Consider the following 25,974-nt stretch of genomic DNA (forward strand, 5'->3'; position numbering starts at 1 on the left):
TTGGTGACGAATAGATCTAACGAAGGCTCTCCCCACTGCTGAAAGAAACCTTGCACCACCTCAGAGAGAAGATGCCATTTGTGATCCATCATGCACCTGCGGCTGAGTTAATTCGCTCTGGCATTCAGAGAACCTGCCAGGTGTTGAACCACCAGGTACATGCCCTGGTGTTCCAGCCATGCCCAAAGGTGGAGAGCCTCTTGACAGAGGGTTCACGACCCCACCCCGCCCTGTTTGTTTCAGTACCACATGGCGGTGCTGTTGTACGTGGACACCTGCAGTACTCTTCCCCAGATGGCGGAAAGGAATGCCTTTAGTGCAAGACAAATCACCCGAAGCTCCAGAAGGGTGATGTGGAGCCCAGACTCAGCCAGAGACCAGAGGCCTCTTATCACCACCTCTCCCATGTGGCCGCCCCACCCCAGAAGGGATGCATCTGTCACCACTGTAAACTCTGATTGGGAAGGGAGAGGGATCTGCCATTGACCCAATCCTGGTTTGTGAGGCACCCTAGCAGTGCCCTCCGAGATCTGGAAGCAATCAGACAGATTCCCCTGATGCTGTGCCCACTGGAACTTCAGATCCCACTACAGAGCCCACATATGCCACCTGGCATGATCCACCAGCAGGATGCAGGAGGCCATGAGGCCCAGCAGCCTCAGGGTCATTCTGACCAACACCCGGGATAGAGGCTGAAAGATCGGAACCATAGCCAAAATATCCTGAAATCGCTGCTCGGGAGGATAAACCCAAAACTGCGTTGTGTCCAGAACCGCTCCAATGAAAAGGAGCTTCTGAGAAGGAGCCAGGTGTGACTTCAGCAGGTTGATAGTGAACCCCAGCGAATGCAGGAGGCCCACCACAATCTGGAGGTGGGAAGACAACTGCCTGGGGCGAGCCCACCTTCAACAGCCTGTTGAGATAGGGGAAGACTGGAACCCCTGATCTGTGCAGATGAACTGCGACCACAGCCATCACTTTCATGATCACCCGTGGGGCACTGGTAAGGCCAAAGGGGAGCACGGTAAACTGAAAGTGTTTGTGGCCTACCGTTGACCGTAGGTAACGCCTGTGGGCTGGCAGGACGGGAATGTGAAAGTAAACGTCCTGCAAGTCCAACGCTACCAGCCAGTCTCCAGGGTCGAGGGCAGACAGAACCTGAGCAAGAGTCAACATCTTGAACTGCTCCTTCCGGAGGAAGCGGTTGACGTTCCTGAGATCCAAGATAGGACGCAGGCCCTTGTCCTTCTTGGGAACCAGAAAGTAGTGGGAATAACAACCACGACCTACTTCTGGGACAGGAACGCGTTCAATGGCTCCCTTGGCCAAGAAAGCTGCAACTTCCTGTTGGAGAAGGGCCAGGTGATCCTCCAGCATGCGATGGAATTGAGATGGCATGGATGGAGGGGTAGTCTCGAAGGGGAGGGAGTACCCCCTTCGGACGATCTGCAAAACCCACCTGTCCGACGTGATGTTGAGCCAGTGGGGGAGGTGATGGCAAATCCTGCCGCCCACTGGCGAATGATGGGCCTGAAAAGTCGGACTAGGAGGGTTTGGAGGCAGTTGCAGAGGGGGTGCTGGTGGACAGGCCCACCCGCTGGCCCCCGACCCACGGCGGTGAGATCCACGTCCTCTGCGGCGCAAAGGTTGGACAGGATGCGCAGGTCTGTGGCTCTGGGCGGAACGTGGCAGGCATCGCTTCCATAGCCAAAAAAGGGGCGAAAAGCGGACTGCGCCGGGTGGGTGGTGAAAGCGTGGCCTAAGGATCTGGCCGTAGCACTTGAATTCTTAAAGTGCTCTAGCACGTTGTCTGCCTTGTCGCCAACAGGCGACTGCCATCAAAGGGCATGTCCAAAAGCGTTGCCTGGACATTCCCTGAAAAACCAGTGGACCTCAACCAGGTGTAGGTTGTCAGTGCTACTGACGTGGAAATCGTCCTGCCCAGTGAGTCAGTGGTGTCCAGCCCACACCAGATGGTGAACTTCGCTGCGTCTCTCTCTTTGGCAACAGCACGGGAGAGTACGGCCCCGGCCTCCTCCAGGCACTGTGGCAGCACCTGCGCAACTGTGTCCCACACCGAGTGGAAGTAACGGCCCAATAGGCATACAGTGTTCAACGACCGCAGACCCAAGCTGGAGGAAGAAAACATCTTCCCAAGCTTCTTGGATTCGCTATCAGGTGGTGCGTTAGGAAATGCGCCTTTGGACATGGAGGCTTGGACTACCAAGCTCTCAGAGGTAGGATGGGAAGAGAGGAAAATGGGGTCGCCCGGGGCAGGACGGTGGCGTCGGGCAATCATCCTGTCCACAGGAGACCCTGTGTTGGGCTTGGACCAAGGGCCCAAAAGGATGTGCATAAGGGCCTCATTGAACAGCAGCAGGGGCTATGAGGAGGCCTCTGCCGGTTGAAGCAGCCGGTCCCAACATCGGCGCCGGTCCCAACGTCAGGTGACGTCGATCCGGTGCTGTGTCCTCATCGAGGGGGAGGCCAAGGTCAACGCCAGCTGTGAACACAACCGGCGTCAGAGGCGGTGGGGGTGTCGTCACTGGATTCGGTGCCGAAGGTGTCACGAGGTTGACTGGCTCCGATATGAATCTAGGTCTGGATCCTTGGGGGCCCTGCGGCACCAGAGCCGAAGCCACTGACGTCGAAGGCTTACAGCCCCCAACTGAGTCCGCGGGGCCTGAGTGCGCGCCGGCAGAGTCGGGCTGCCCGAAGATAGAATGTAAGGCTTCGTAAAAGCTTCAAAGCTGGGCAGTGGTCCCTCCATGTCCTGGAAATGGAGGGAAGGGATGCCGGTCGACCCAACAGGCTCTGCGGACAGAGCCAGACGACTCCCTTCCTCGTCCCACGTCGGCCGACGGATGAGAATGCAAAGAGCGACGATGCTTCTTTGGCTTCTTCTTGTGCTTAAACTTACCCGAAGACGAAGACTTTGATGCGACCAGTCCCGCGACCTCCCTCTCAACCAGGACCTCGAACGGTGCGGAGTGGACTGCCAGGCCTCGAGAAGCTTTTGTGACCGCTCCCGCAAAGACTTCGGATTAATGGCCCGGTAGTCAGAGAAGGACTTTGGTTCGTGGTTGTGCTCCAGGCACCAAAGGCATACAAGGTGCGGGTCCATGACCGACATCAGTTTGTGACAGGAGTCACAAGCCTTGAAGCCGGTCTGATGTGACATCCCTCCATTCACCAGGAGTCGATCGACTCAAAAAAGGTGTCGATAAAAGTAGCAAAAACGGAGTCAAAAAGTGACTCGAGGGGGCGTGGTCTCGCCGGACATGGCGTGAGACGTGCGCTGCTTCTGCTCCGGGCTACCGCCGTGTTTTAATGCCTGTAACTGCAGAGTGGCGGCGGCGGCTGGGCTTGGTTTGACACCCACAGGTGGCGGAGTGCTGGGGGCTCCCGCTGAGGGCTGCTTGGCGCCCGGAGACCGAGACCAACGGCTTGGAGGGCCACGGGGGGACTGACGGTTGCCGCGCTGCCCGCCATTTTGCCTGTCACCCGATCGCCTGTCGCTGCCGCACGGCGGGAGACCTCGCAGCAGTGAGGGTGGAGCTGGCGTCGCCTGGTGTGCCGGGAAGGCCGGGAAAGACCGGACCTGCAGCGGACCTTGGGCTGCGGGGGCCGTGGACCCCGGGGACGTCGGAGCCGGGGCGGCGGCCGCCATTTTCCCGCTGACGGAGGCCCTGGAGAGCGGAGGAGACTGGGAGCCGGATCCAGCTGTCTGCGGCGCTACGCACTGGTAGGGGACGGCGACAGTGGTGACTGTGTGGCGGCGGTGGAGGTGCCGAGGGGAGATCCGGGCGGCGGCTCCCGTGCAGCGCTCCTCGGCTGGAGCTTGAGTGCCTGGCGCCGGGGGCGGAGAGGCAGGCCGCCATCTTGAGGGCTGGCAGCGCCTAGTGGAGAGGACAGCGCTGGGGGAGACCTCAGGCGAGTGCCGGCGGATGTGGTGAGGGGCCCCGAGACTGGTTGGTGGTGGCCTGTGGGCCGTGCCCTTGGGCCCTGGATTGGCGGGGTGTCTGGCCCGGAGGATCCCTGCGGGTGCCCTTTACCACGGAGAGTGGGCCTATCCCTCTGTGCCCTATTGCTACCCTCGGTTGTGGAGACTGTTGAGGGCTCTGGACCCCGGAACGCGCTCGCGTGCTTCTGCCCCACCTGTCCAGCCCCTGGAGATTGATCAGCACTGGGCGAGAGCCCTTGGAGAGCCGGGGGTAGCACCAGACGACGGCGTTGCCCGCTGCGGAGGGAGCTCCTCTGGGGGTACTTGCAGCCTCCCTGAATGCTGACGGGGCCGGACCTGACCCGGGGACCGCCTTGAGGTGCGGTGGGCCCCTACGGGTGGACGCGGGACTCGGGGGGCTCCTCTGCCGGGCCCGGGGCCTGTGGCGCCTCCGTGGACCTTGGGGTGTTGGGCGCGCACTGCTGCAGCCACTTGGAGGTGGGTGTGCCCTCCGGGGGGGCCTGATTCCACGCAGGGGGACCAACCCAGCAGCGTTCCCGACATGACCCGCACGAAAGCAGCGAAGGGGCCCCCGGCGGACTCTAAAGATACCTCAGTTATGGACCTGTGGGGCAAGTCGGGCACCATGCCGTCGGGAGCGGGCGCATCCGCTGAACCGGTCACACAGTCCTTTATGGCGCTGTTTATGCAGGAGCTCAAGACGGAGATTGGGTTGCTTCGTACTGAGGTGCAGGCCTGCGTTAAGGACCTTCGGAGAGATGTGGGGGAATTGGGCGGTAGAGTGGACGACATGGAGAAGACCCTGGATGCTCGTACAGAGGATCAGGAACACCTGTGGCAGCGGTTGGCGACCCTGGAGGAACAACACGTCGAGCTCCAGATCAAGCAGGAGGACTTGGAAAATAGGGGGCGCCGGAACAACATCCGCATTAGGGGTGTTCCATCTGGGGCGGAAGGCACAGATATCATGACATTTATGGCGGAATTGCTCCATGACATCCGCGGAGACGACGATGCCTCGCCGCCGGCTCTAGATCGAGCGCACAGGGTCTCGGGACCAGCGGGACGGCCTGGACTTCTCCCCGACATCCTGACGCGGGTCCACTTCTTTGTTGAGAAGGAAGCGATTCTCAAAGCTGCCAGAGATAAACCCACAATTCAATACAAAGGCATGTCCATTCAGCTGTTTCAGGACCTGGCTCCTACGACTCTCAGACACCGCAGAGACTTCAGGCCCATCACCGACAAGTTGCGGGAGCTTAATATTCGCTACCAGTGGGGGCATCCCTTCGCCATCATGTTCCAATGGTAATCCAAGCGCCGGGTGCTGCGCTCCTATCGGGAGGCGGCCCAACTGCTCCAAATTCCGGACTCTCCGCTGGTTAGCCCCGTGCGGCGTCCTGCTGCTCACAGAACTCCGCTGAAACCACAGTGGTCCACCGTGCGACGATCTCGCCGCCCTTCTTCCCCGGATGGCAGCGGGGCATCCCGGGACAAGCAGGATATCATCCAGCACATCAAGTCCCTGGAGGGGGGCCCGTCGCTGTCAAGCTCACAAGCATCTCCCCTCAAGTGAGGCCCCGTGGGGGGCCACCCCTTGTTGGAGTCGGTCTTCGGTGTTGAGCAGACCTTCTGTCGGATCGGACTATGGCCCATCAGGAGGACTCAGCTTGCCTGCTCCTGGCGACGTGGCTGGCTGCGAGCCTTTGCCTGTTGCTGGAACTTCATCTTTCTCGAGGAGGCGGCGGCCCGGAGCGGGCCTTTGTGATTGGGTCTCCTGGTCTGGCGATGACGAACCCCCACGCCTATCCATGGGAGAGTGACATCTCCGGGACAGCTTGTGCCGTAGTGCCTGGCTACTCCCTGGACTGGAATAGGACAAGTTGGCCATGTTGGCCGCCTCTGTGTTTACATGGTTTGTTTTGTTTCCTTTGGCCCTTTTCCTCCCCCCTCCTTCCCTTCCCCTTGATGTCCCTTTGGCGGGGGGGTCAGGCTAGCGCCTGGATGATAGGAGACCGTGCTGCTTCCCTTGTGGCTTTGGAGCTATGACGTTGGATCCTTGGTGGAAAATTCTCTCCCTTAACGTGAAGGGGCTTAACTCTCCCAACAAGCGCCGCCAAATATGGCGGTACCTACTGCTCCAGAACCCTGACATAATTCTTCTCCAGCAGACCCACCTCCTTAGGGCAGATGTCACCCGCATGGCTCACCCCCGCTTCCCTCGGCAGTTCTGGGCCTCGGCTACCACCAAGACGGCGGGGGTAGCTATCCTCTGCAGGGCGGGGATAACCCCGGGTGCTGCCAAGGTGGTTAGGGATGGCGAGGGACGTTTCTTGCAGGTTGAGGTCAGGAGGGGACATCGCGCGCTTACCTTATGCAACCTCTATGCTCCCAATCAGGGTCAAGATGCTTTTTTGCGCAGGCTGATCAGGGAACACCTTGAGCCGGTGAACACGGACCTCGTAGTGGGCGGTGATTTTAACTTGGTGTGGGACGCGGAGCTCGATCGCTGTGGGGGTCTTTCCACGGGGTGGGGGCCATGTCTGCGGCGGTCAAAGACGCCCTTGGGGCCTTAAACCTGGTCGATGTCTGGCGATACCACTCACCGGGCCGGCGCGATTACACGTACTATTCACATGCACATCGCTCCTACTCTCGTATAGATATGTTGCTGGTCTCTCATGCCCTGCTTGGGGATGTGGCTGCGGCGGCGCACTCTACCATCTCCATATCCGATCATGCCAACGTGGAACTGTGTCTACGTGAGCGCCGCACTGGTCCTCCGCACTCCTGTAGGTGGCGGTTTCCGGACCACGTCCTTTGGGACCCGGTGGACAAGGAGGAAATACAGGCGGCCGTTCTGGCATATTTCGAGGCGAACGATCTCCCGGGGACCCCCCTTCCCCTCCTGTGGGACGCGTTCAAGGCTACCATAAGGGGTACTCTCACTGCCATCGCTGCAGCAAGGGCGCGGGAGGCGCTGCTCTATGAGACCAAGCTTATGCGGGAGGTCCAGATGCTGGAAAAAACGGACCAAGAGCGGCCGCTGGCGGCGCATAAAAGACGCCTGGCGATCCTCCGCGGCCAGCTCCGGGCACATCAGACGAACAAGGCGGAGTGGGCCCTGCTGGCGCTTAAGCAGTGATACTACGCCGGGGGAGATAAGGTGGGCACAGTTTTGGCACGACGCCTGCGTACGCGGGCAGCGAAGGCCCATGTTGCGAAGCTGCGGAGGGCGGACGGGTCGTGGGCTGTCACGGAATTGGATAAGCTGCAGGAGTTTCAGGACTTCTACGCGACCTTGTATACCGCCGACCCACCGAGGGCGGATTTGATCTCGTCTACCATGGGCGCCTGTGTTTGGGATCCGTTGAGCGCGAGTCAGTCTGAGCTTCTGGAAGCCCCCATCACCTCGGCGGAAATGGCTGGCGCTTTGAGTGATCTTCCGCTGGGAAAGGCACCAGGCCCGGATGGGCTGCCGGTGTCCTTCTATCGCGCCTTTTGGCCGCAACCACAGCCGTATCTTCTCCGGCTCTTTAATTCATTTGACGAGCGGACGGGGCCCTCGCTGGATATGGCGATGGCCGAAATAGCCCTCATACCAAAGCCCGGGAAGGACCATACCCTTTGCTCCTCCTATCGGCCCATTGCCCTGCTAAATACAGATCTTAAACTGTACACTAAGCTTTTGGCCAAGAGGATTAGTGCTCACATGCCCAACCTCATTGAACCGGACCAGGTGGGGTTTATCCAGCACCGTCAAGGGGCAGATAATGTTCGTCGAGTGGCGCACATAGTAGGGAAAGCTAAACATTGGGGGATACCTGCCTGCTTACTCTCGCTCGACGCCAAAAAAGCGTTTGACCAAGTGGACTGGTCGTTCCTGCGAGCAGTCTTACAGAAGGTGGGCCTGGGCCCGAGGATGGTGGCGCTCATCATGGCCCACTATATTTCGCCGGTGGCTAGAGTGCACGTGAATGGCCAGCTCACGCAGGCCTTCCCCATTTGCAGGGGCACACGGCAGGGCTGCCCCCTGTCGCCCCTGCTGTTCGCGCTGATAGTAGAACCTCTTGCAATCATGGTACGACGGTCTCCCGACGTCCGGGGTATATCGCTTCGGGGGGTGGAACATAAGATCGCTCTCTTCGCAGATGACCTTCTCCTTACTTTATCTGACCCGTCGCGCTCGTTGCCAGCATTACATCGGCTACTCCAAGACTTTGAGCGCACTTCCGGGCTTAAAATCAATCGTACGAAATCTTGGGCCCTCAATATCTCGATCCCGGCCGAGGAGCTTCGATCGCTCCAAGCGACTGCCCCGTATCAATGGGCGACTGAGTCTGTGCGCTATCTGGGCTTCAATTTGATCCCAGATTTGGCCACTTGGACGCAGGCTAATTGGCAGGAGTATAAGCTTTCGGTCCAGCAGGACCTGCGCGGGTGGGAAGCCCTACCGCTTTCCTGGCTCGGACGACTTAATACGGTAAAAATGCCGATTTTGCCGAAGATCCTCTACCTCTTCCAGACGTTGCCGACACCGATTCCGGAGCATCAGATACAGGGACTGCAACGCGAATTGGTGGCCTTTATATGGGGCGGAAAGAAGCCGCGCCTCTCTAATAAGCTCTTGATGCTCCCCCATGATAGGGGTGGCCTTGCCTGCCCGAACCTCCTCGAGTATTACTGGGCGTCGCATCTCCGATATGTCCTGGAATGGGGGGCATGGGAGAGCGAAAAGGTGTGGTTCCACATGGATCGGGCAGTCACTTGCCGTCCATTGTGGGACCATGCCTGGCTACCCCGGGAGGCGCGCCATCGTAGCGCTTATATGGCCGTACCCACCAAGACGGTCCTGGAGATCTGGGATAGGGTGTCGGTTCGCCGGGGGCTTACCACCTTCCCATCCCCCCACACCCCGATTGCACGTAACCCGCAGTTCCCCCCGGCGTGCCGTCCGCCCTACTTTGCGAACTGGACGGAAACCGGATGTCGAACGATTGGGAATCTCTTCGCGGGCGGTGGTCTTAAGTCCTTTGCCCAATGCCAGCTAGAATTTGGGCTGAAGGACAGCGACAAGTTCCAGTATATCCAGCTTCGGCACTGGATTCAGGGCTTCTCCTTGACTCGGGCGGTCACGCGACCCTTCACCCCGTTCGAACAGCTGGCCCGTACGTTTGGGGCGTATAAGGGACTGATTTCCCGCATCTACGGGGTGTTACAGCGGTCGCAGCGCCCGGACCCTCACCCGTACCAACTGCGTTGGCAGACTGTTCCCGGCTCAGGTGTTACCCCCCCTCAGTGGGCCAGGCTCTGGAGGGATATTCCGAAAATCTTACGTAGCATTCCCCAGCAGGAGTCGGCCTACAAGGTGATGACTCAATGGTATTACACCCCTGCCCGGCTTCAGAAAATGTTCCCCACGACATCCCCCCTATGTTGGCGCTGCACGCAGGCACTGGGTGACTTTATCCATATTTGGTGGACATGCCCCCTCCTGGCTATCTTTTGGAAGGAGGCTCTAAGCCATATCAAACGGGTTCTGGGATACCCCTTGCCTGCGGACCCGTTGGTGGTGGTACTGGGCCTCAGACCAGCGAACACGCGAACCATGACGGGTCGTGATCGGCACCTGAGCCTCCACATGCTGAGTGCTGCCAAACAGACGGTGGCACTCTATTGGAAAAAGGCGGAGACGCCCTCCATAAACGTATGGTTCACTCGCCTGTGGCATGTGGTGGCGATGGAGCTGCTCACGGCACGTCTTCAGTTCCACGACACTCACTTCGAGAAACTCTGGAGGCCTTTGGTGGACCACCTAGGGCGCTTGGAACATGCTCGATTGCAACGACCACGACTTTGGGCCCTGCGGCTCTTCGATGATGCGCTGTGTCCTGCGGATCCAGGGGGCTTTTGGGGGTCGCTGAATGATAGATGATTTGGGTTAGCCTCTGCCACCCTCTGGGCGGGGGGAGACTCCTGCCTCTGAAATACTGGGCCCTCCCGGCCTCCATGGGCTGGTGATAGTGTTGATGTCATTCCTTCCCCCTCGCCGACCCCCCTCGCTCTACCCCAGTCCCTTTCTCTCCGTTCCCTTTCCCACCCCCCTCCCCCTTTTTTTTTCCTTTCTCTTTTACGTTATCTATTTCCTTTTCTATCATTAGTGTTATTATTATTCCAGTTGGTCTCCTATTTAGGGACTGTTCTGGAGGGTTCGCACGCGGCGATATAGAGGTATGTCTGGGGCGCCATGCTGCGCGTCCTTCCTTTGCCATGATCAGTCTAGCGATGATGGAGCTAGTCTTTACTTTAGATGTTCTTGCTGGGTGATTGGGGAGGCATGAGTTGCGGGGTGGGGTGTCTCCCCGGGGGCGGTCCACGGGGGTGGGGGCCTCCCGGGGGGGCGTACTGCCTGGCCCGGTTGTGCGCTGCTGGGCCTAGGAAGACATGGCACTAGGCGTAGTTACGGTGGCAGTACACCAAAGTCGGGACATTCCGCTGCCCTCCCAGAACTTTACATTGTACTAGAAAGGGGGCCTGCATGGGGCGCGGCTGGGGCCTTTTGCATCTGCTACTGCTCCCTGACGCACCGGCAAGTGCTAGTGCTTGTTCTTCTGTTGTAAAGGTATTGGTAGACATAGAGCTTCCTGGGCTTGGGAGAGTGTCCGTGGTTGAGACTGCATGTACCTCTACACTTGGGATATGGCATGCCCCTCTGATTTCCTGGGCCCTCGCCCTATGGTGTTCGTGTCTAATGGCTGACGGCCTATATAGTTGTAGGCAAAACAGCTGTGTACTGCGCCAAGTGCGACCCTTCTAAAATTTAATAAAAAGTTGTTTATAAAAAAAAAAGTGACTCGAGGTACCGCTCTCTGCGGATCTGTGCTTGCTGGCATGAAAAAAGAAATAACTGATGTCAGTGCGCGAGGGCAGCGTCTAAGTAGATTCCGAGTTGTCGTTCCGGCGACCATGACGCCAACGAAAAACGCAAAGTCGACCGACACCACCTATCGACGCGCTGAGGTACTGCTGAAGAAAAAAATTCTCCGGATCCAGTCTGACGACTGGGGGTGATTCTAAGGTGAGGAATCTGTAACTAATTGTCTCTTTCAGAAGTGAGTGATGTAATATGTGAGGTCATAAACAGTGCATTGAGGGGCGTAAGTTATAGTTAGCTCAGGTAACTCTAACTGCAGAATTTCCATGGTTTTGTGTGCGTATAATCTGAGCTTAACTATAATGTCCCTGTAACCTTTATTTTTTTCATCAACTCCACTATTCACCATTCCGCTCTAGGACACCCCACGCGACGCAACTCTATGACACTAACTTTTAGCCATGCTGAACAGCAGGCACACTGATGTACAACATGGCTAAAACGCATTGGCAAAGCCAATAACTTATGCATAGGCAAAACCTATTGGTTTCACCAATGCTGGTTTCGAAGGGCAATCATTTATTGTCCACTTATTTTGGATTACTGCGTCACGGCACTCATGTCAGCAATGGATTCTACATGGACTGCACTTGGTGAATTTTTAGATACATATATTATATTACAATTATATTATATATTTTAAGGTGTTTAATATCTCGTTATTTTCCTAGCATGTATTATAACCCTTGGCTCACCAAGGCACTGGCATTACTGGAAGCCTCTTCTTCATTTTTCCCACGAAAAGGGTTGTTTTTCATCTTAAGCTTCTCCTTACACAAATGGGCCTCTGCCTTGCATTCTGCCTGAACCGCTGTGTTTTTTTCCAGAATCTCAGCGGGAACTCTTCCGGGATTCCAGACTAGGCGATTGGACTGTTAGTGTGACCAGTTGGCAGCTTCATTTATTATTTCTTGTTCTCACTTTCCACCGCTTACATATGTACAAATGATCCTTGCTGCTGTCATTCTGCCTGCATCATGGTTCTTTTTGAAATCTCTTTGGTGCTTCTTGGCTGTGGGTTTGCATTTTGGAGACTGTGGGCTCCCAACACTCTACAATATACAGAACAGCTCATTTTCCTCTACTGCTACCTTGTCATTATCCTAAAGAAGTTAGGAGCTCATGCAATGTTTGATGTGATCGAGGCATCTGAAGGCTGCTGCTTTGGAAGGTGAACGGTACTCTGCTCATTTGGTTTCTCAGCAGAAACAGCAGCAGAGAGCAAAGCTTTAGAGAAAATATCCAGTGGCAACGCACTACCATGGTAATCGCCCAACCTGTCTGAAACCATGCCACATTACCCAGCATGCAAGATGAGCACCCATAATCCTTTCAAACATTAAACAGTTCCACTCGTGTTGTAGCTTCTTACCACACACGAGGCGTTTTCAAAAACTCTCAGTTGCCTTATAATAGGAGAACCGATGAGAGAGCATTTTCCTCCAACAGGACCTGCCTGAGAAAAAATATTCGGAAATGTAAAAAGACAAATACAATATGAAAAAGAACATGTGTGACGGTCAAAAGTTGCAAACTTATTAAGGAGTAAAGAAATAAAAGGGCTGGTCTATCAGTCTATTGAGACTAATTGATTGTTTAATCCTCTTGCACAGCATTAACCAAGTAATGTACATCGTGATGGGATGAGTACACTTTTATGCTTATTTCTTATACCTTTAAAACAGTTAATACATTTCCCTTCGAATTTATATCAAAATAGCACCACTTTTGCACGTTTGCAATATTATGCCAAGGGGGAGATCTGAATTGCCAGTGGCTGGGGGAAGAAGAGCAGAGTGCAGGCTAAGCAAAGGCCTTACACCTCTCTGGTGTCAAGGGTTGCTTCTCCACCCCCTTGTCCAATATTGCTATTGTAAATCATGCTCATATAATTTCCAGTGTAAATCACGATATTGCCTCAGTGTGTCATTCAGGGTACTCTCTTATGCAGAATGTTAAGTGGAGAATACCCGTGCAGCAGAGTGTACAGTGATTAAGGAGCCACCATTGTGCATTCTAGTTTTAGAGGTAACGTGGGTAGTGTTTGTAGTCTATGGCACTATTTGGCTGTCTTCTATCTCTTCAGTAACACTAGACACCTGGACATTCATTTTCCAGAGTAGGTCAGGCTAGGTTCCAAATCACTTAACACGGGCGAGAACATCAGTTTCTAGTCTCTCCAAAACCATCCTTGGAAGTGTATCTTTAAGATGAGATTTTAAAATTACAGCAACAAACTCTTTTTACTTGATTAAGGAAATTATTTGTGGTTTGAATATGATAGTTACTGAATATGCACAAGTACCTCCACCGTAGCAGCGGTCTTTGTTCTATGCTCACGTGTACACAAACTTGCTGAAAAATCTAAACACTAAGTAATGTTTTTTGCTAGTGAAGGATAAAATACAGCGAAGACCAGAAATATCATGTTTCTATTGTTACTTTGATTTATGTAATAACGATATTTGTTAAAAGTGTACTTTGTCAGATGATTTCCCAGTATTCATTTCATTTTATTCATTCGTTTACAGGAGCGATGTGACATTTCGAACAGAAGTGATGAACATAAACAAGGTCGGTACATAAATTAATATGCACAATCGATGTATAAGAGAAGGCGGTTATGGCGACTCAAGCATTATGCAATGATACTGTTTGTAATGGATAGAGAACAAAAAAACACAAATGCACACATTACATGAAGCGTTTTGTTACAAGCATCATTTATTATCCCTCCGTAGACAACCTTTGATTTCCATCACACAAGGTGGCCCTTTAAAACCGCTTTGCTCCCACAGAGGGAGGGGAAAGCTATGATCTTTGGGGCAGTAAGTTCCAGTCATGGGGATCTAGATGACATTGAGGTAGAAATATGGACGATGCGCGCGGTGATGTGAGCATGACTGCCGTCTTCACAGAGGTTTGTTGTCTGTGGTGAATCGACTGTGATTCTTCGTGGAAGATACAGAGAGTTTATTTTAAAAAAAGAGTATTATTATTAATATACTTAATATTTCATTTACAGCATACACTAATCTGTGAAGGTATTCTGATGGTAAACAGAGGACGTCTGTGGGTGGCTAAGGCTAAATAAAAATAGATCTGCTTAGTTGTGGAAAGGGCACCTCATACTCACTGCACACACGCATCGAGGCAGGGTGTGCACATTAATCAAGGTGTTTGCCCTGCAGAGATCAAGTCCTCCTTTTTGCCAAAGGCAGTGAGGAAGCCCAGGACTGGTTCTTGCAAATCACAACCCATCTCTCTTCAATCACAAACACAATCCCGGCTGATGATTTAGAGCAACTTTCCCTTCAAACCCATAACAATGAAAAATAAATGCAGTTTACATCCCCTGCTTACCCAGATGTCAGCATGACTGACCACACATCGGTCATCCCATCCGGATAGTGACCGTGGTCTACATATGGCTCATACCTCCACCCTGATTTCCATAATGCGTATCGTTTTGAGGCTGCTGCTGTAGCGAAGGACTAAAGAAATAAGGCCACTTAGCTGCCACTCTGAAGGACTTACACAGGCTGCCCGCAAGGCCCACATCATCCGCAAAATCTCTGGCATCACTTACAAACCAGTAACCGATCTGTAAGGTACCCATTACCTGGCAATAGAACCAACCATCCTGGTAAGCCACATCCCCAGACGTGACAAAAAATGTGCAATAAGGAATAAATGGAAGAGAGGCTCTCTCAAGCTGTATATCAGAATCTGGAACATAATTCTTCTGTATATCAGAACTCCATCTTTACTCCTGGACCTCAGAACAAAGTGCAAACCAGGGACGTCCTTTTGGATTATTTACCGAATAATTCAAACACCTTCAAGTGATTAATTCGAGGCATCAAAATCACTGGGTAAAAATACATTTGCAATGGTACAGGTAAGTATTATGTATTGAGGAAATGATTACGGAAGGGATATGGGATGTTTTACAGTTAAAAAAGGGATTTGAGAGGGAAATATAAGTGCATGGGCACGTCCCATAAATTACAAACAACTTTAAACAAGCATTGGCATAGTCAATAGGTCTCGCCTTTGGGACCTTATAAGTGTTTAACCATGCAACAGATAATGTTGTTGCACCAAGGATATTGTGCTGCATAACTAAATACTTAAAGACAAAAAGACGTTCCCAAGCAAGAGCAAGGCGGTTGAGCCTATGAATAACAATTCTTAATAACAATTACAAAAAAATTATTTAGAGTCCGATAAGTCAAACAAACAAATTTCTTCTTTTATTTCCTTAATCTTCTTTGTTCTTTCTCAAATCTTCCACAGTGACAAAACGCCAAAGTAAGATCAGTAAGATCCTCTGTTGCGCGTTTCTTTCTCTTGGTTTCTTTGGTGCGGGGTAGCACCTTAACTATTTGGTTAGTTTTTCACGGGGTGGATATCTTTAGTTTTCTCCTACTTATGGTCACTTATTCCCTTCTATCTGTGTCACATTTGCACTAATTGCCTGGACCTTTTTGCACTGAGATCATGTGAGGATGTTATTAAAAAAAAAAGTGACAAATATCTTGAATAGAACAATCTTTATTGTTATTGTTGTAGCCCTGAGGAAGTCGCCAGGCAACTCACCCGAGACGAAACACGTGGTGGCTACTGATCTTACTTTGGCGTTTTGTCACTGTGGAAGATTTGAGAAAGAACAAAGAAGATTAAGGAAATAAAAGAAGAAATTTGTTTGTTTGACTTATCGGACTCTAAATCATTTTTTTGTAATTGTTATTAAGAATTGTTATTCATAGGCTCAACCGCCTTGCTCTTGCTCGGGAACGTCTTTTTGTCTTCAAGTTATTTTCCTTTTGTTACTCGTGTGACGGAGGAACATTGGGGCATAGGTGGCTGTCCCCCTTGATGTTCCCTAGAGCATTTTCCAGATATTGATTTATACAACTGACAGGATCTTGGATGTGCGCAAGATTGTAACCCTGCCATGGTTTGAAGTCTTATTGTAACTAAATACTTATAAGGTCCCATAAGCGAGACCTATTGGCTATGCCAATGCTGGTTTTTTATCGTAGTACACTGAGGCATGGAGTGAAGGGGCGTAAGATCAAGAGGGAGAGAGGCAGACTGGTCTGGGAGGGAAGATGTGACAGAGGGAGAGAGGAGCAACTGTAGGGAAGGGGCGGGATGAAGAGGGAGAGAGACGAAGAGTAGGAGGGAAGAAGTTGTCATGAGGAGGAAGAAAGGATTCTACTGAGGGCAGGGAGTGGGCTAAGGCGAAAGAGAGGTGAAGGGACGGATATGTGGTAAGGAGGGGACAGGATGCCACTGATGGGAAGAAGAGTGGGCTCAAGAGGGAGAGATGCTGTGAATGAGAGGAAAGGAGTATGGGGAGAGCGCCACTGGTGGGAAGGGAATTAATATAAAGCATGAGGAGAGCATGGGTAGAGAGATGAAATATATGGGGCTGGGGAAGGAACAGGCAGGTTGAGGAAGATAGGACTCAGGAGGTGGGGCCAGGAAGGAACGAGAGGTGGGCAACGAAGGATGAATTAAAAGACATTTTGGGGCAGGGGGGTCAGTGAGAGACGCGCGAGACGGAGACTGCGCAGCACATCTCACTGCTCGGCTGCGCTTAAAGTCATTAGCTTTCTATTGATAGTCCACGCCGCCAATGTTTATTAAAATGTTCTTTGTGTAAATCAGTGTGAAGGTGAGCAATGCAGTCACGGGTGGGGGGGGGGCGCTAGGGAACAGAGGTGGGAACGGAGAACACAAAAGAACCTGGGAGGGTAATGCACAGCAAGACACACTCCTGACAAGGAGAGGAGCTCATGAGAGAGGACGCGATGCAGTAACAGAAGAGAATGTGCAACAACATGGACAGGCTTGGGTTCGAGGGCAGCGGGAGGTAATGAAGGAGTCGAGACGGGCAAATTAGTAGAGGGACCGTGGATGCACATACTTAGGGTGGTGACCAACAGGCGAGAGATGAAGAGAATGAGGCGGGCCAGTGTGGGGGAGAGAGGCCAGGAAGTGATGAAGAGAATGAGGAGGGCCGGTGTGAGGGAGAGAGGCCAAAGAGTGTTGAAAAGAATGAGGAGGGCTGGTGTGAGGGAGAGAAGCCAGGGAGTGATGAAGAGAATGAGGAGGGCCATGTGAAGGAGAGAGTCAAGGGAGTGGTGAAAAGAATAAGGAGGGTCGGTATGAGGGAGTGGAAGCCAGGGAGTGAGGCCATGGAGTGAAGAAGAGTAGAGGAGGGTCGGTATGAGGCAGAGAAGCCAGGGAGAGAGGAAGAGGATGAAGACTGGCAGCGGGCTTAACGCAAAAGTATGGCCCCAACACCCTGAAAAATTGGTTTAACCCATCCATATCTCACAGCTATTCATTGACTTGGTTTGGGGGGCCTGCTGTATGCCCCCGATTTTGAGAGAGGTTCAAAGAGCGGGTCGAATACAGTGGCGAAGCAACAGTGCAGCAGGTCATTTTCAAGCAAGGAAATACCCCTTCTTTCAAGCACTTAGGTAGTAAAAGAGAACCAAAATTTGGTGCAGAGGGCTCCTCGGGTCTCACGGCACCAGTGCGACCGCGCCTGCTGCACCGCTGATAGATGCGACCCTCGTCTATTGAGCACCTCTGGAATAGAAGCGTTGGTTAGGTATGTTGTATGTCGATGTCATTTAGCAGGGTCAGAAGGGTATGTGTATTACTATTGCTGGTTACAGTCATCTGCATGCCACGTCACTGTTACTCAAGTGAGTGAGGCGAGCTGGAGGTGAGGTGAGCTGGAGGTGGGGTGAGGGTGTGGGGAATTCCACATCTTGCTCGCTCAAAATCCCCAAAGATCTAAAATCACTTTTCAGAGTGACGTCAGAGGCTCCAAAATCAGCTCGCCCCGAGTGATTGCAGGACTGAAGCATCAAACGCAAAGTAGACCGACAATAAAAGGATTTATTACTCCCTTAATTGTGCCTAAACTGTGAGTACTTGGGAAACAGCCAGAATCCTTGACCTCCACCCCACTCCCGGATTAAGAGCTATATAAACAACCAAACTGCATAAACAAGCACTGGAAAATCCAACAGGTCTAGCTTGGATTGTAAATTAAGAACCTTCTGTAGTGAAAAAAACACAAGGATTGTTTTTGGTTTTTATTACATCCTTGACTCAAGGAATTTTATGTGTGATGATTAAATTTACCCTTGGGGCACAAAATAGACCCTTATGCAAAACTTAAGATGCGGCATGATACACCAAAAAAGCCAATTGACCCATGTGAGAGCTGTCCCTCTGGGAAGAGCCAATGGTTGTCTGTGCAGTGTTCTTAAAATCCAGACCGAAAAACTTCTTGAAAGAGGCAAGCCAGCCAGCAAATGGGCGGTGGCTCAATAACTAAGGACACATTATAACAAGGTGTCATCGGGAGTCCCTCGTCCGTGTTAATGCTCTGGGTAAGAGAGAGAGCTGCAAGAAGTCTTTCTTCTGTGGCCCCTTTAAAGCGAAATGAGCTGGTCTCCTTTCAGTGGTGCGGTAAACGACTGTGGGCAAGGTAGTGCCAGAGGGCAGGCTGCTTGTGGGCCGCATTATTCTGGTGATTGGTCTGCAGTGATGGGGACGAAGCGAAGAGCCAGAGGGTAACGGCGAAGCAGGGAAGAACAGCTCCAGGTGCGGCGTCTGGTATGAATACGCACCAAGGCTCGAGTTTGCAAGGCACGGTGTAATGCTAGATAGTTTCCAGCTGAGGGGGGTGGGGGTGGGGCAGGAGAAGCAGTCACTCTCCAGCGCGGTGTCAGGGCAGGCGTCTGTCAGGGTTCTGTGGAGAGATTTCACTCGAAAATGACTACGTGCAAATATGGACGGGGTTGGGGGAGAACATTTTCTGAACCTCAAACACGTTGATTCTAGCAACACTGAAGAATAAGCTAATAAAAATCGGAGTCATTAATGGAAATGGAGCCCAAGAGTGGTGCGCGCGCGCGCTTGGGAGAGCAGTCTTCACTTTTTAAGCACTGCACTCGTGCTTGTGGTGCGCCGCTGCTCGCTCCCGCAAGGTGGATGCTGCCACAAGCAAGAGTGCAGTGCTTGAAAAGTGAAGACCGATGGCTAAAGGCCCTCCTAGAGCAGAGCATGCACGATGCCTAGGCGAGACCTAAAAAGGATAGGATCAGGTAGGTTTAAAAGGTTGTGGAGAAGTGTTCAGTAAAGAGGAGCGATGGGTATGGGAGATTCAAATAATAATAAGCAAGTCAGTCTGAGATTTATATTGGAACTCCCAAATAAAAGCCCCAAGATAATTAGCTGAAAAACAAAAAAAATGGGAGTCTGAGATTAATCATTCTGATATTAGCATTGCCACACCTGTCATGTTGGTAAATCCATAAAGTCTGTGTGCTGGACCTGATGTATTAGCTGGTATCTCACTATGGTGGCAAAGGCAACATGTTACACAGCAATCGTTACTTCACTAAGCATCAGTCTACTTTTACTCAATCAACCTTGGATTTCCCTTTTTGGCTAGATACCTCCTCAAGAGGCCTGTTCAGCCCTCTACATAAAGTGCATAGTACTGTACTAGCTGTCACGGATATTAGATTACACTGTGACTTATAAGGACAGTTGACAATGACCTGTTAAAGCTATCACTCAAATATATATGCAAAACATTATTTAGAAACAATGATACAATACTACACACATGTGGTGGAAGGTTCTGGAACTTCCTTTGTTTATTGAGACGAAAACAGAGCTGGAGCTCCAAAAAATACTAAGAATCAGGAGAATCTATAGCACTCAGAATACTGGAAACTTGATCGGAACCAGGTGAGCCATGAATGCTATGTACAAGGTCAGTGCATGGCGCTGTAACACTAGGTGAAAGTCTGCAGTTGGCACAGGAGTCTCAAATGTATTTTTCCGCTGTGAAATTGTGATATGCATTTGAAGCACGTGACCAGAATTCTTAGTTGACGGACCAGTCTGACTTAGATCTCGATTTTATGGCAAGTACAGGGCAACTAACGGTGAGTAAGGTGCTCCAACTAAAACTCTAGGCTGATGGGTACAAGCTCCTCGACAAAGGAGGCAACTTTCTGGATATAGCTGGTCTCGAGTCCGAAGAGCTGGCCCATGCAGAGATATTGTGTCTCATGAACTGGAGCTTCACCCAAGAGCTAACGCCAGAGGAAGTCTCACAAGCAAACATGTATATCAATGCATATTTAAGAAGTGCCAAGTAATCGCTGTTTCTATAATCCATAGCAAGTAGCAACACAAAAAAAGATGTAAAAATGTTGAACATTGGCAAACATCCACCCCAGTACAGAGATCTGGGCCTAAATCCATTGGATTTTTTGCTCAGTGTGCCATTCAAGTTTGGACTCAGTCACATGCAAATCACTCTTGACCCTGCTCCCAATGGGAAGATTCCATTCCGAACTGCCAGTCCAAATCCTCCCTGGACCGGAAACAAGTATCCTTGGACTGGTTTCGGGGTATCACCCCATATCAGCCAGGCCAGCTTGAATCCAAATAGATATTGAGCATAGGACCCACGTCTGGGCATACCCTTCCCACTTAGAGCGACTTTAGCAACACAAAGAAATGATGGACAGAATGCTGAATGTTGTCAAACATTCACCCCCAGTACAGAGATCTGGGCCTAAACCCATCACTTTTGTGTGTGTGTTTTTTGTTGGTGCTATAGTTTCCATAATCCAGCCATGATTTCATTAATTTTCCGACCACTGTAATGAGGACATGTGGAATATACTGCTATTCAATGTTTGTAAATAATCCTCTTTCAATCTCGTCATTCAATTATGAACTGGTTCACAGCTCATGGAGGCCAGACCTAAATGTTTCTTTCCAGTGAGGTGTCTAATAGTAATAATGCCCCAAGTAATAATATTACACTTTACTTTTAAAAAAACTTGGAAATTCACCTAAATGAACCAAAGGTTAAAGTGAAGTTATAGTTAGGTAAAAATGTCAGTTAAAACGTAACGTTTAAAAAAATATATATATATTGAAATTCACAGTTATAGTTAACACAAACTATAACTTGCTTTTAAGCACAACTAATAGTTAGGCAGCACATGCACTAATGATGATCCTGAGGAAGACGTTTGTAGATAATACAATCTCGGTGCTGAGGTGACTCCTTTTAAGGGAGCCTGGAGTAATATTAATGCAATGCTGATGGTAGCCAGGTCACATGACCTGGCTCACAAACATTAATGCATACCCTGAAGCCATCCCCCAGATCAAACAGTCAGTCAATGTCCCCTCCGCCACAGGAGATTCTGACAACAAAAAGCATCACAAGACAGACTATAGTAATTGAGGCATAGTACCACATACTTTGGCCACTTTGCTCCATCTGTCTTAGCGGTGGGAGCTCTGGACTGTTCCTACTGGAGCAGGGTCAAGACTGATTTGCATATGGCTAGACCCAAACTGATATGAAATGGTGTGCAAAGTTACGATTGATTGGGAAACAGCCCGGGTAATTACCAGTGGCTGAGATTAATTCAAGCATTCCATCCACTACTTTTTTGTGTATTTCAGTTTGTCATCCTAGGACAGATATACCCATACTTGGGTCCCATGCACACAGTCAGTGGAACCAAGCTATTACTGACTGATGAGTCCTAACTAGGGCAAACCAGTCCTGGGTTCCTTGTGCTATTGTTTATGGAGGACCTGGCCTGACAGTTCAGTCTGATCTGGTCCCATTGAAGAAGGGTCAAGACTGATTTGCATCTGGCTGAGTCCAAACGGAGGTAGCCTGGTGTGCAAAAAAACTATGGATTGGCATGCGGCCAGAGTAACCACCTGTGGTTGAGATTAATTTAAGCATTCCATTCATCACGGTTTTGCATACTTCAGTTTATGGGAGCCATGGGCAGGAGAACACCATGCAGAACAAAAACTGCCCATGCAGTCAGAAATGTCAGGTCCAAGAGTGGAGGAAGGACAGAGGCTAACATCTTTTTATGACATAAGAGTGGCCAGGAGAAAAAGAATGAAGACATATTCCTCATTTCATACATGAACGCCTATGGAAAGCCGAGAAAATCCCGAATTGACCTGTGAAATAAAAATACAATGAAGATGAGTGTCCACTAATTGATTCAGGTGCCTCGTGAGATTATGGTTCAACAGCAATATGGAAAACGTATACCACCACCGGAGTTGCGGTCCACCAAAGTCTGGCTGTATGTCTATAAGAGTAGACAGTGATCAGACTGGCTGCGTTCTTCCAAGCAAAAGTACAAACTCAAAGCACTGCTAACATGTCCTACATTAATCGTTAATATACTGGAAATCTGATTTTCTGAAGCATGGTTGAGCATTTAGCTCTCAATAATTTGCAGACAAGTAAGCGACTATCACCTTGAACATGTACTGAAGGATTTTGAACATCTCTTTAAAGGATTGGGGTGCCTTAAAGATGCAATAAGAATGCTACACATACATTGACAAAATGAGAAATCCGATCCTTTTGCAACACCACAGAATACCATTTCATCTCAAGTCACTGTTTGAGAAGGAACTCAGAGACTGGAAGGAATTGAAATAATAGAGAAAGTATATGGACCCATAGATCTCTTCCCTGGTGGTCAAAACCAAACAAACAGCTGTGGGCAATCCAAATTTGCATTGGGATGAGGCTGCCAAACCAAGGAGTAGCACCACCAGAAAAAAGTCCAACACTTCACAAAGAAAAGTGTGAATATTTCAAGGAAAGTACCCATATTCTGGATACTTCTTGTCGAGGGGTGTCATCAGTGCTGACCCAAAGACACCAGAAGATATTCAAACTGCTCCTGCCCCACTGTCAGCCAGTGAGGATAGGAGCTTTTTCGGCATGACAAATTATTGTTGAAGTTCTTTATCTTTTGCTATGCAACCTTAACTAAACCCCTGAGAGCACTGATATATACCCAGGCCTGGTGGTTATTGAAAGACACAAGGAGGCATTTCAAGTGTTAAGGAAAGCTCTCCTGCATGATATTACTTTAACATATTAAAATACACAACAGACCACATATTTAATTGTGGTTGCTAGTCCTGTGTACTTAGTGGTTTTGCTAGTGCAACAATAAACTGAAGGAATATGGTATCATTTTCCAGCAAGGCCCTCACTGAAATAGAATCCAGATAGTTGCCAATCGAATGGGAGGCCTTCGTCATTAGGTGGGGATGCACTCATATTGGCCTGTACCTCTTTGAGAAGAATTCTCCTATGATCACAGATTACAAGCAGCTTGTACATCTATTTAAAGAAACATCTCAGCACCCAATACCCAGGATTGAAAAGTGGGTATAACATATGCAAAGTACACCTTCTCTGTGCATTATTGACCAGCACAGAAAATCCTGCTGAGTACTTGACACAGCAACTTCGCGAGGTCAAATCGCAAGACAAGGGACATGGTGAAGTCACAGAAGAGAATGTGAGGACCAGCTCAGGCTACATGCCCAGATGGTTTGACAATGGAAGAAATCAATACAGAGACTAACAAAGATGAGCATCTTCGTAGGGTTGAAACGGCCATTCACTGGGAGCTTGGATGATTTTTTAGCCAATGTCAGCATGCTGGACTTAAAATGCAAACAAACACAATCATTGCTATGAAGGATTTGAGCGAAATTGAGAACAACCTCTGCTTGGGTGTTTTGAGAGGACGTCGCATTCTGGTGCCTGAGTCCCATTAGGAGAAATTAGTTGTCTTGTGGAAATATGGATTTTTCCGATCAGTTATGTCCCCTATCTTGGACCCCAACGGTTCTATGAGCATGTCACAAGTACATGTATGTTCCCTCCAGTTCCAGTTATGAAGACGCAAATACATGTGCGTCCACCGTCAACATGTCCTCTGTCAGATCCGCCATGAATAGGCCGGATATTCCATTCCTAAATATGAAAGGCCACCGGCTTTATATGGTTCACTTATGCCATTTTATAGTCCAGGCAAGTAGGCCCTGATTCTGTCATCAAACTCCTCTTGCCTTCTGCCTCTGAAAGCTCCAGTCTGAGCCTGCATCTGTGACCATGAACTTTGTCTCATTCTCTGCGCGGCTCACGAAGCCTGACATCAGCCTATTCTCTGCCAAGAACTGTATTTCGCCTTCGAATTATCTGCTTCCCCCTCAGCCGATGCATTCCTGCCTAGCAGTTTAAGTAAACATTCTCCCAGTTACCGAGCAAAAGGCTCGACTTCTCTGTCCTCATGCAAGTAATTCATAGCCCTGTTACCATGGAATATTCCTACCCCCTCGCATTCAGTGTAGACACTTAGACGCTTGTACACGCACGCACAGTCAGTATAGAATAGATTCTGTCCGAGAGTCCTTCTTTTGTGGATAACATAGTTCTTTAAACATAGGATGTTAGATATGATTTGGGATTAGGTTGACTTGACCCTCCAGACTTTTTGTCTCCACATGTAGAGCTAAATGTCAAGTCCCCTTCACCCCCTAGTTGCACGTCAATCACACGTCATACCGCTGCGCGCGCATCTATGCCAAGTATTATCTTATAGATCCACCTATATGTGACATCATAACCAATTATGTTCCTTTTTACTCCTTATTACACCCATTTCTGGTTACGTAGATAAATCGTCATTTTCCTTATCAATTGTTACGCCTATTGCATTCGCTTCATTGTAATGTATGATCTATAAAAGTCATTTCATGTCAATAAAGTATGTACTTCACTTCCTGAACCTCCGTGGTGATGGAACTTGGAGCAACCGATTATAATCGATCATTGGAATAAAGCCCATTCCGAACCTCTAATACCACGGATTCTGCCTCTCATTTTACTGAGCTATTTAATTATGTTTCTGTATCAAATTAAGTCCAGGTAAAGGAAAATTATTTACCACATGAATGGCGCCCGAACAGGGACACTTTCTCATCTCACGCGCCGGCGGTGAGTTGCAGGCCCGGTCTCCTGCCACAGCTGGACGGACAATAACGCGTACCAGCAGGATTTCCTGTATCTCCCTCCGGTCAAGCGGGGGCGACTGAGACTGCGATCAACACCCAGACGAGGCGGTGAGAAGTGCGAAGTATCCCGACCAGAGCCTAGCTGAGAGAGCAAGATCCGAGGTATACAGAGACCCACCAGTTCGAAGTCAAGCCCAGTGTCCGACGAGTCGAGTCGAGTCCAGTCCGGTTCAAGTTCAAGTTACCGAGGCCTTCCGTTTCCGAAGCTACCCGGTGAGTACCATTGCTGGGGAGGCATTTCTGACGTGCACATCGGTTGTGCCGGTCAAGACGGGTTTGGGTACACAAATCCGGTCTGCACTGTTTTAGCAGTGTATCTGTACTGTTTAGCAGTATATCAAGTATTCCGAAGTATCTAGTTATTGTCAAGAATTAAGCTTGGTGATTAGTTATGCAGACGATCATCATTGTTGGTTATTTTAAAGGTTAAAAAATGTTTTAATGTTTAATGTTTAATGTGTTAAACGTCCTGCATATTGTGGTATGAATGGTTGTTCATTATTGTGCTTTTGAATTAAGTGTGTTCAAGATTAAGTATCGGATCAGTTGTCAATATGCCGCTCTTTTCGAAATTAAGACAGATCACTACTAGAAAAGGGGTTCTCGAAGAAGCCGTCCCTATTCCTCCTAGGGACACTCCAGGGCACTTCATGTATCACAAACATGGCCTAGACGCTATATTATTTCTTGATTTATGGGTAGACTACACCAAGGGATTACCAGAAAGTCAGAGGTGGCCCGCAGCGGGAACCTGGGATGCAGAGTGCATCATGAAAGTCGAGGAAGAGTTATGGAAAAGGAAAGTCAGACAGTCACAGAAAGACGCCGTTGAGTTATGGCGTAAAGAATCTCATAGACGCACAGAAAAAGCACGTAGACAGGAAGAAAAGAATAAAGACAGTTCAAATAAAGTTCGAGAAAATCTATTAATTGAGGAAGGTATCCGAGTGAAATCAGAACAAGTAGACAGACAAAGAAACGCCCTTATGAATGGTATGTATCCCCTTCTGGCCGAAGGATTACCTAAGGCTACTCCAGAAATACCGAAAGACTTGCCACCCCCATTGTTCCCAATAAAGGTACA

General features: G+C 50.1%; 1 protein-coding gene across 1 annotated transcript in view; it reads right to left on the reverse strand.

Moving 5' to 3' along the window:
• PKD1L1 (polycystin 1 like 1, transient receptor potential channel interacting) overlaps nt 1-25,974 on the reverse strand; it is a 1,386,277-nt gene that overhangs the window by 200,816 nt on the left and 1,159,487 nt on the right. The window contains exon 55 of the mRNA XM_085607392.1: nt 12,271-12,354. Coding sequence (XP_085463518.1) covers nt 12,271-12,354 — 84 coding nt within the window. The remainder of the gene's footprint in view (nt 1-12,270; nt 12,355-25,974) is intronic.

This window comes from Triturus cristatus, chromosome 5_2 (genome assembly GCF_964204655.1).
Source record: "Triturus cristatus chromosome 5_2, aTriCri1.1, whole genome shotgun sequence".
In the NCBI taxonomy this organism is placed as follows: domain Eukaryota; kingdom Metazoa; phylum Chordata; class Amphibia; order Caudata; family Salamandridae; genus Triturus; species Triturus cristatus.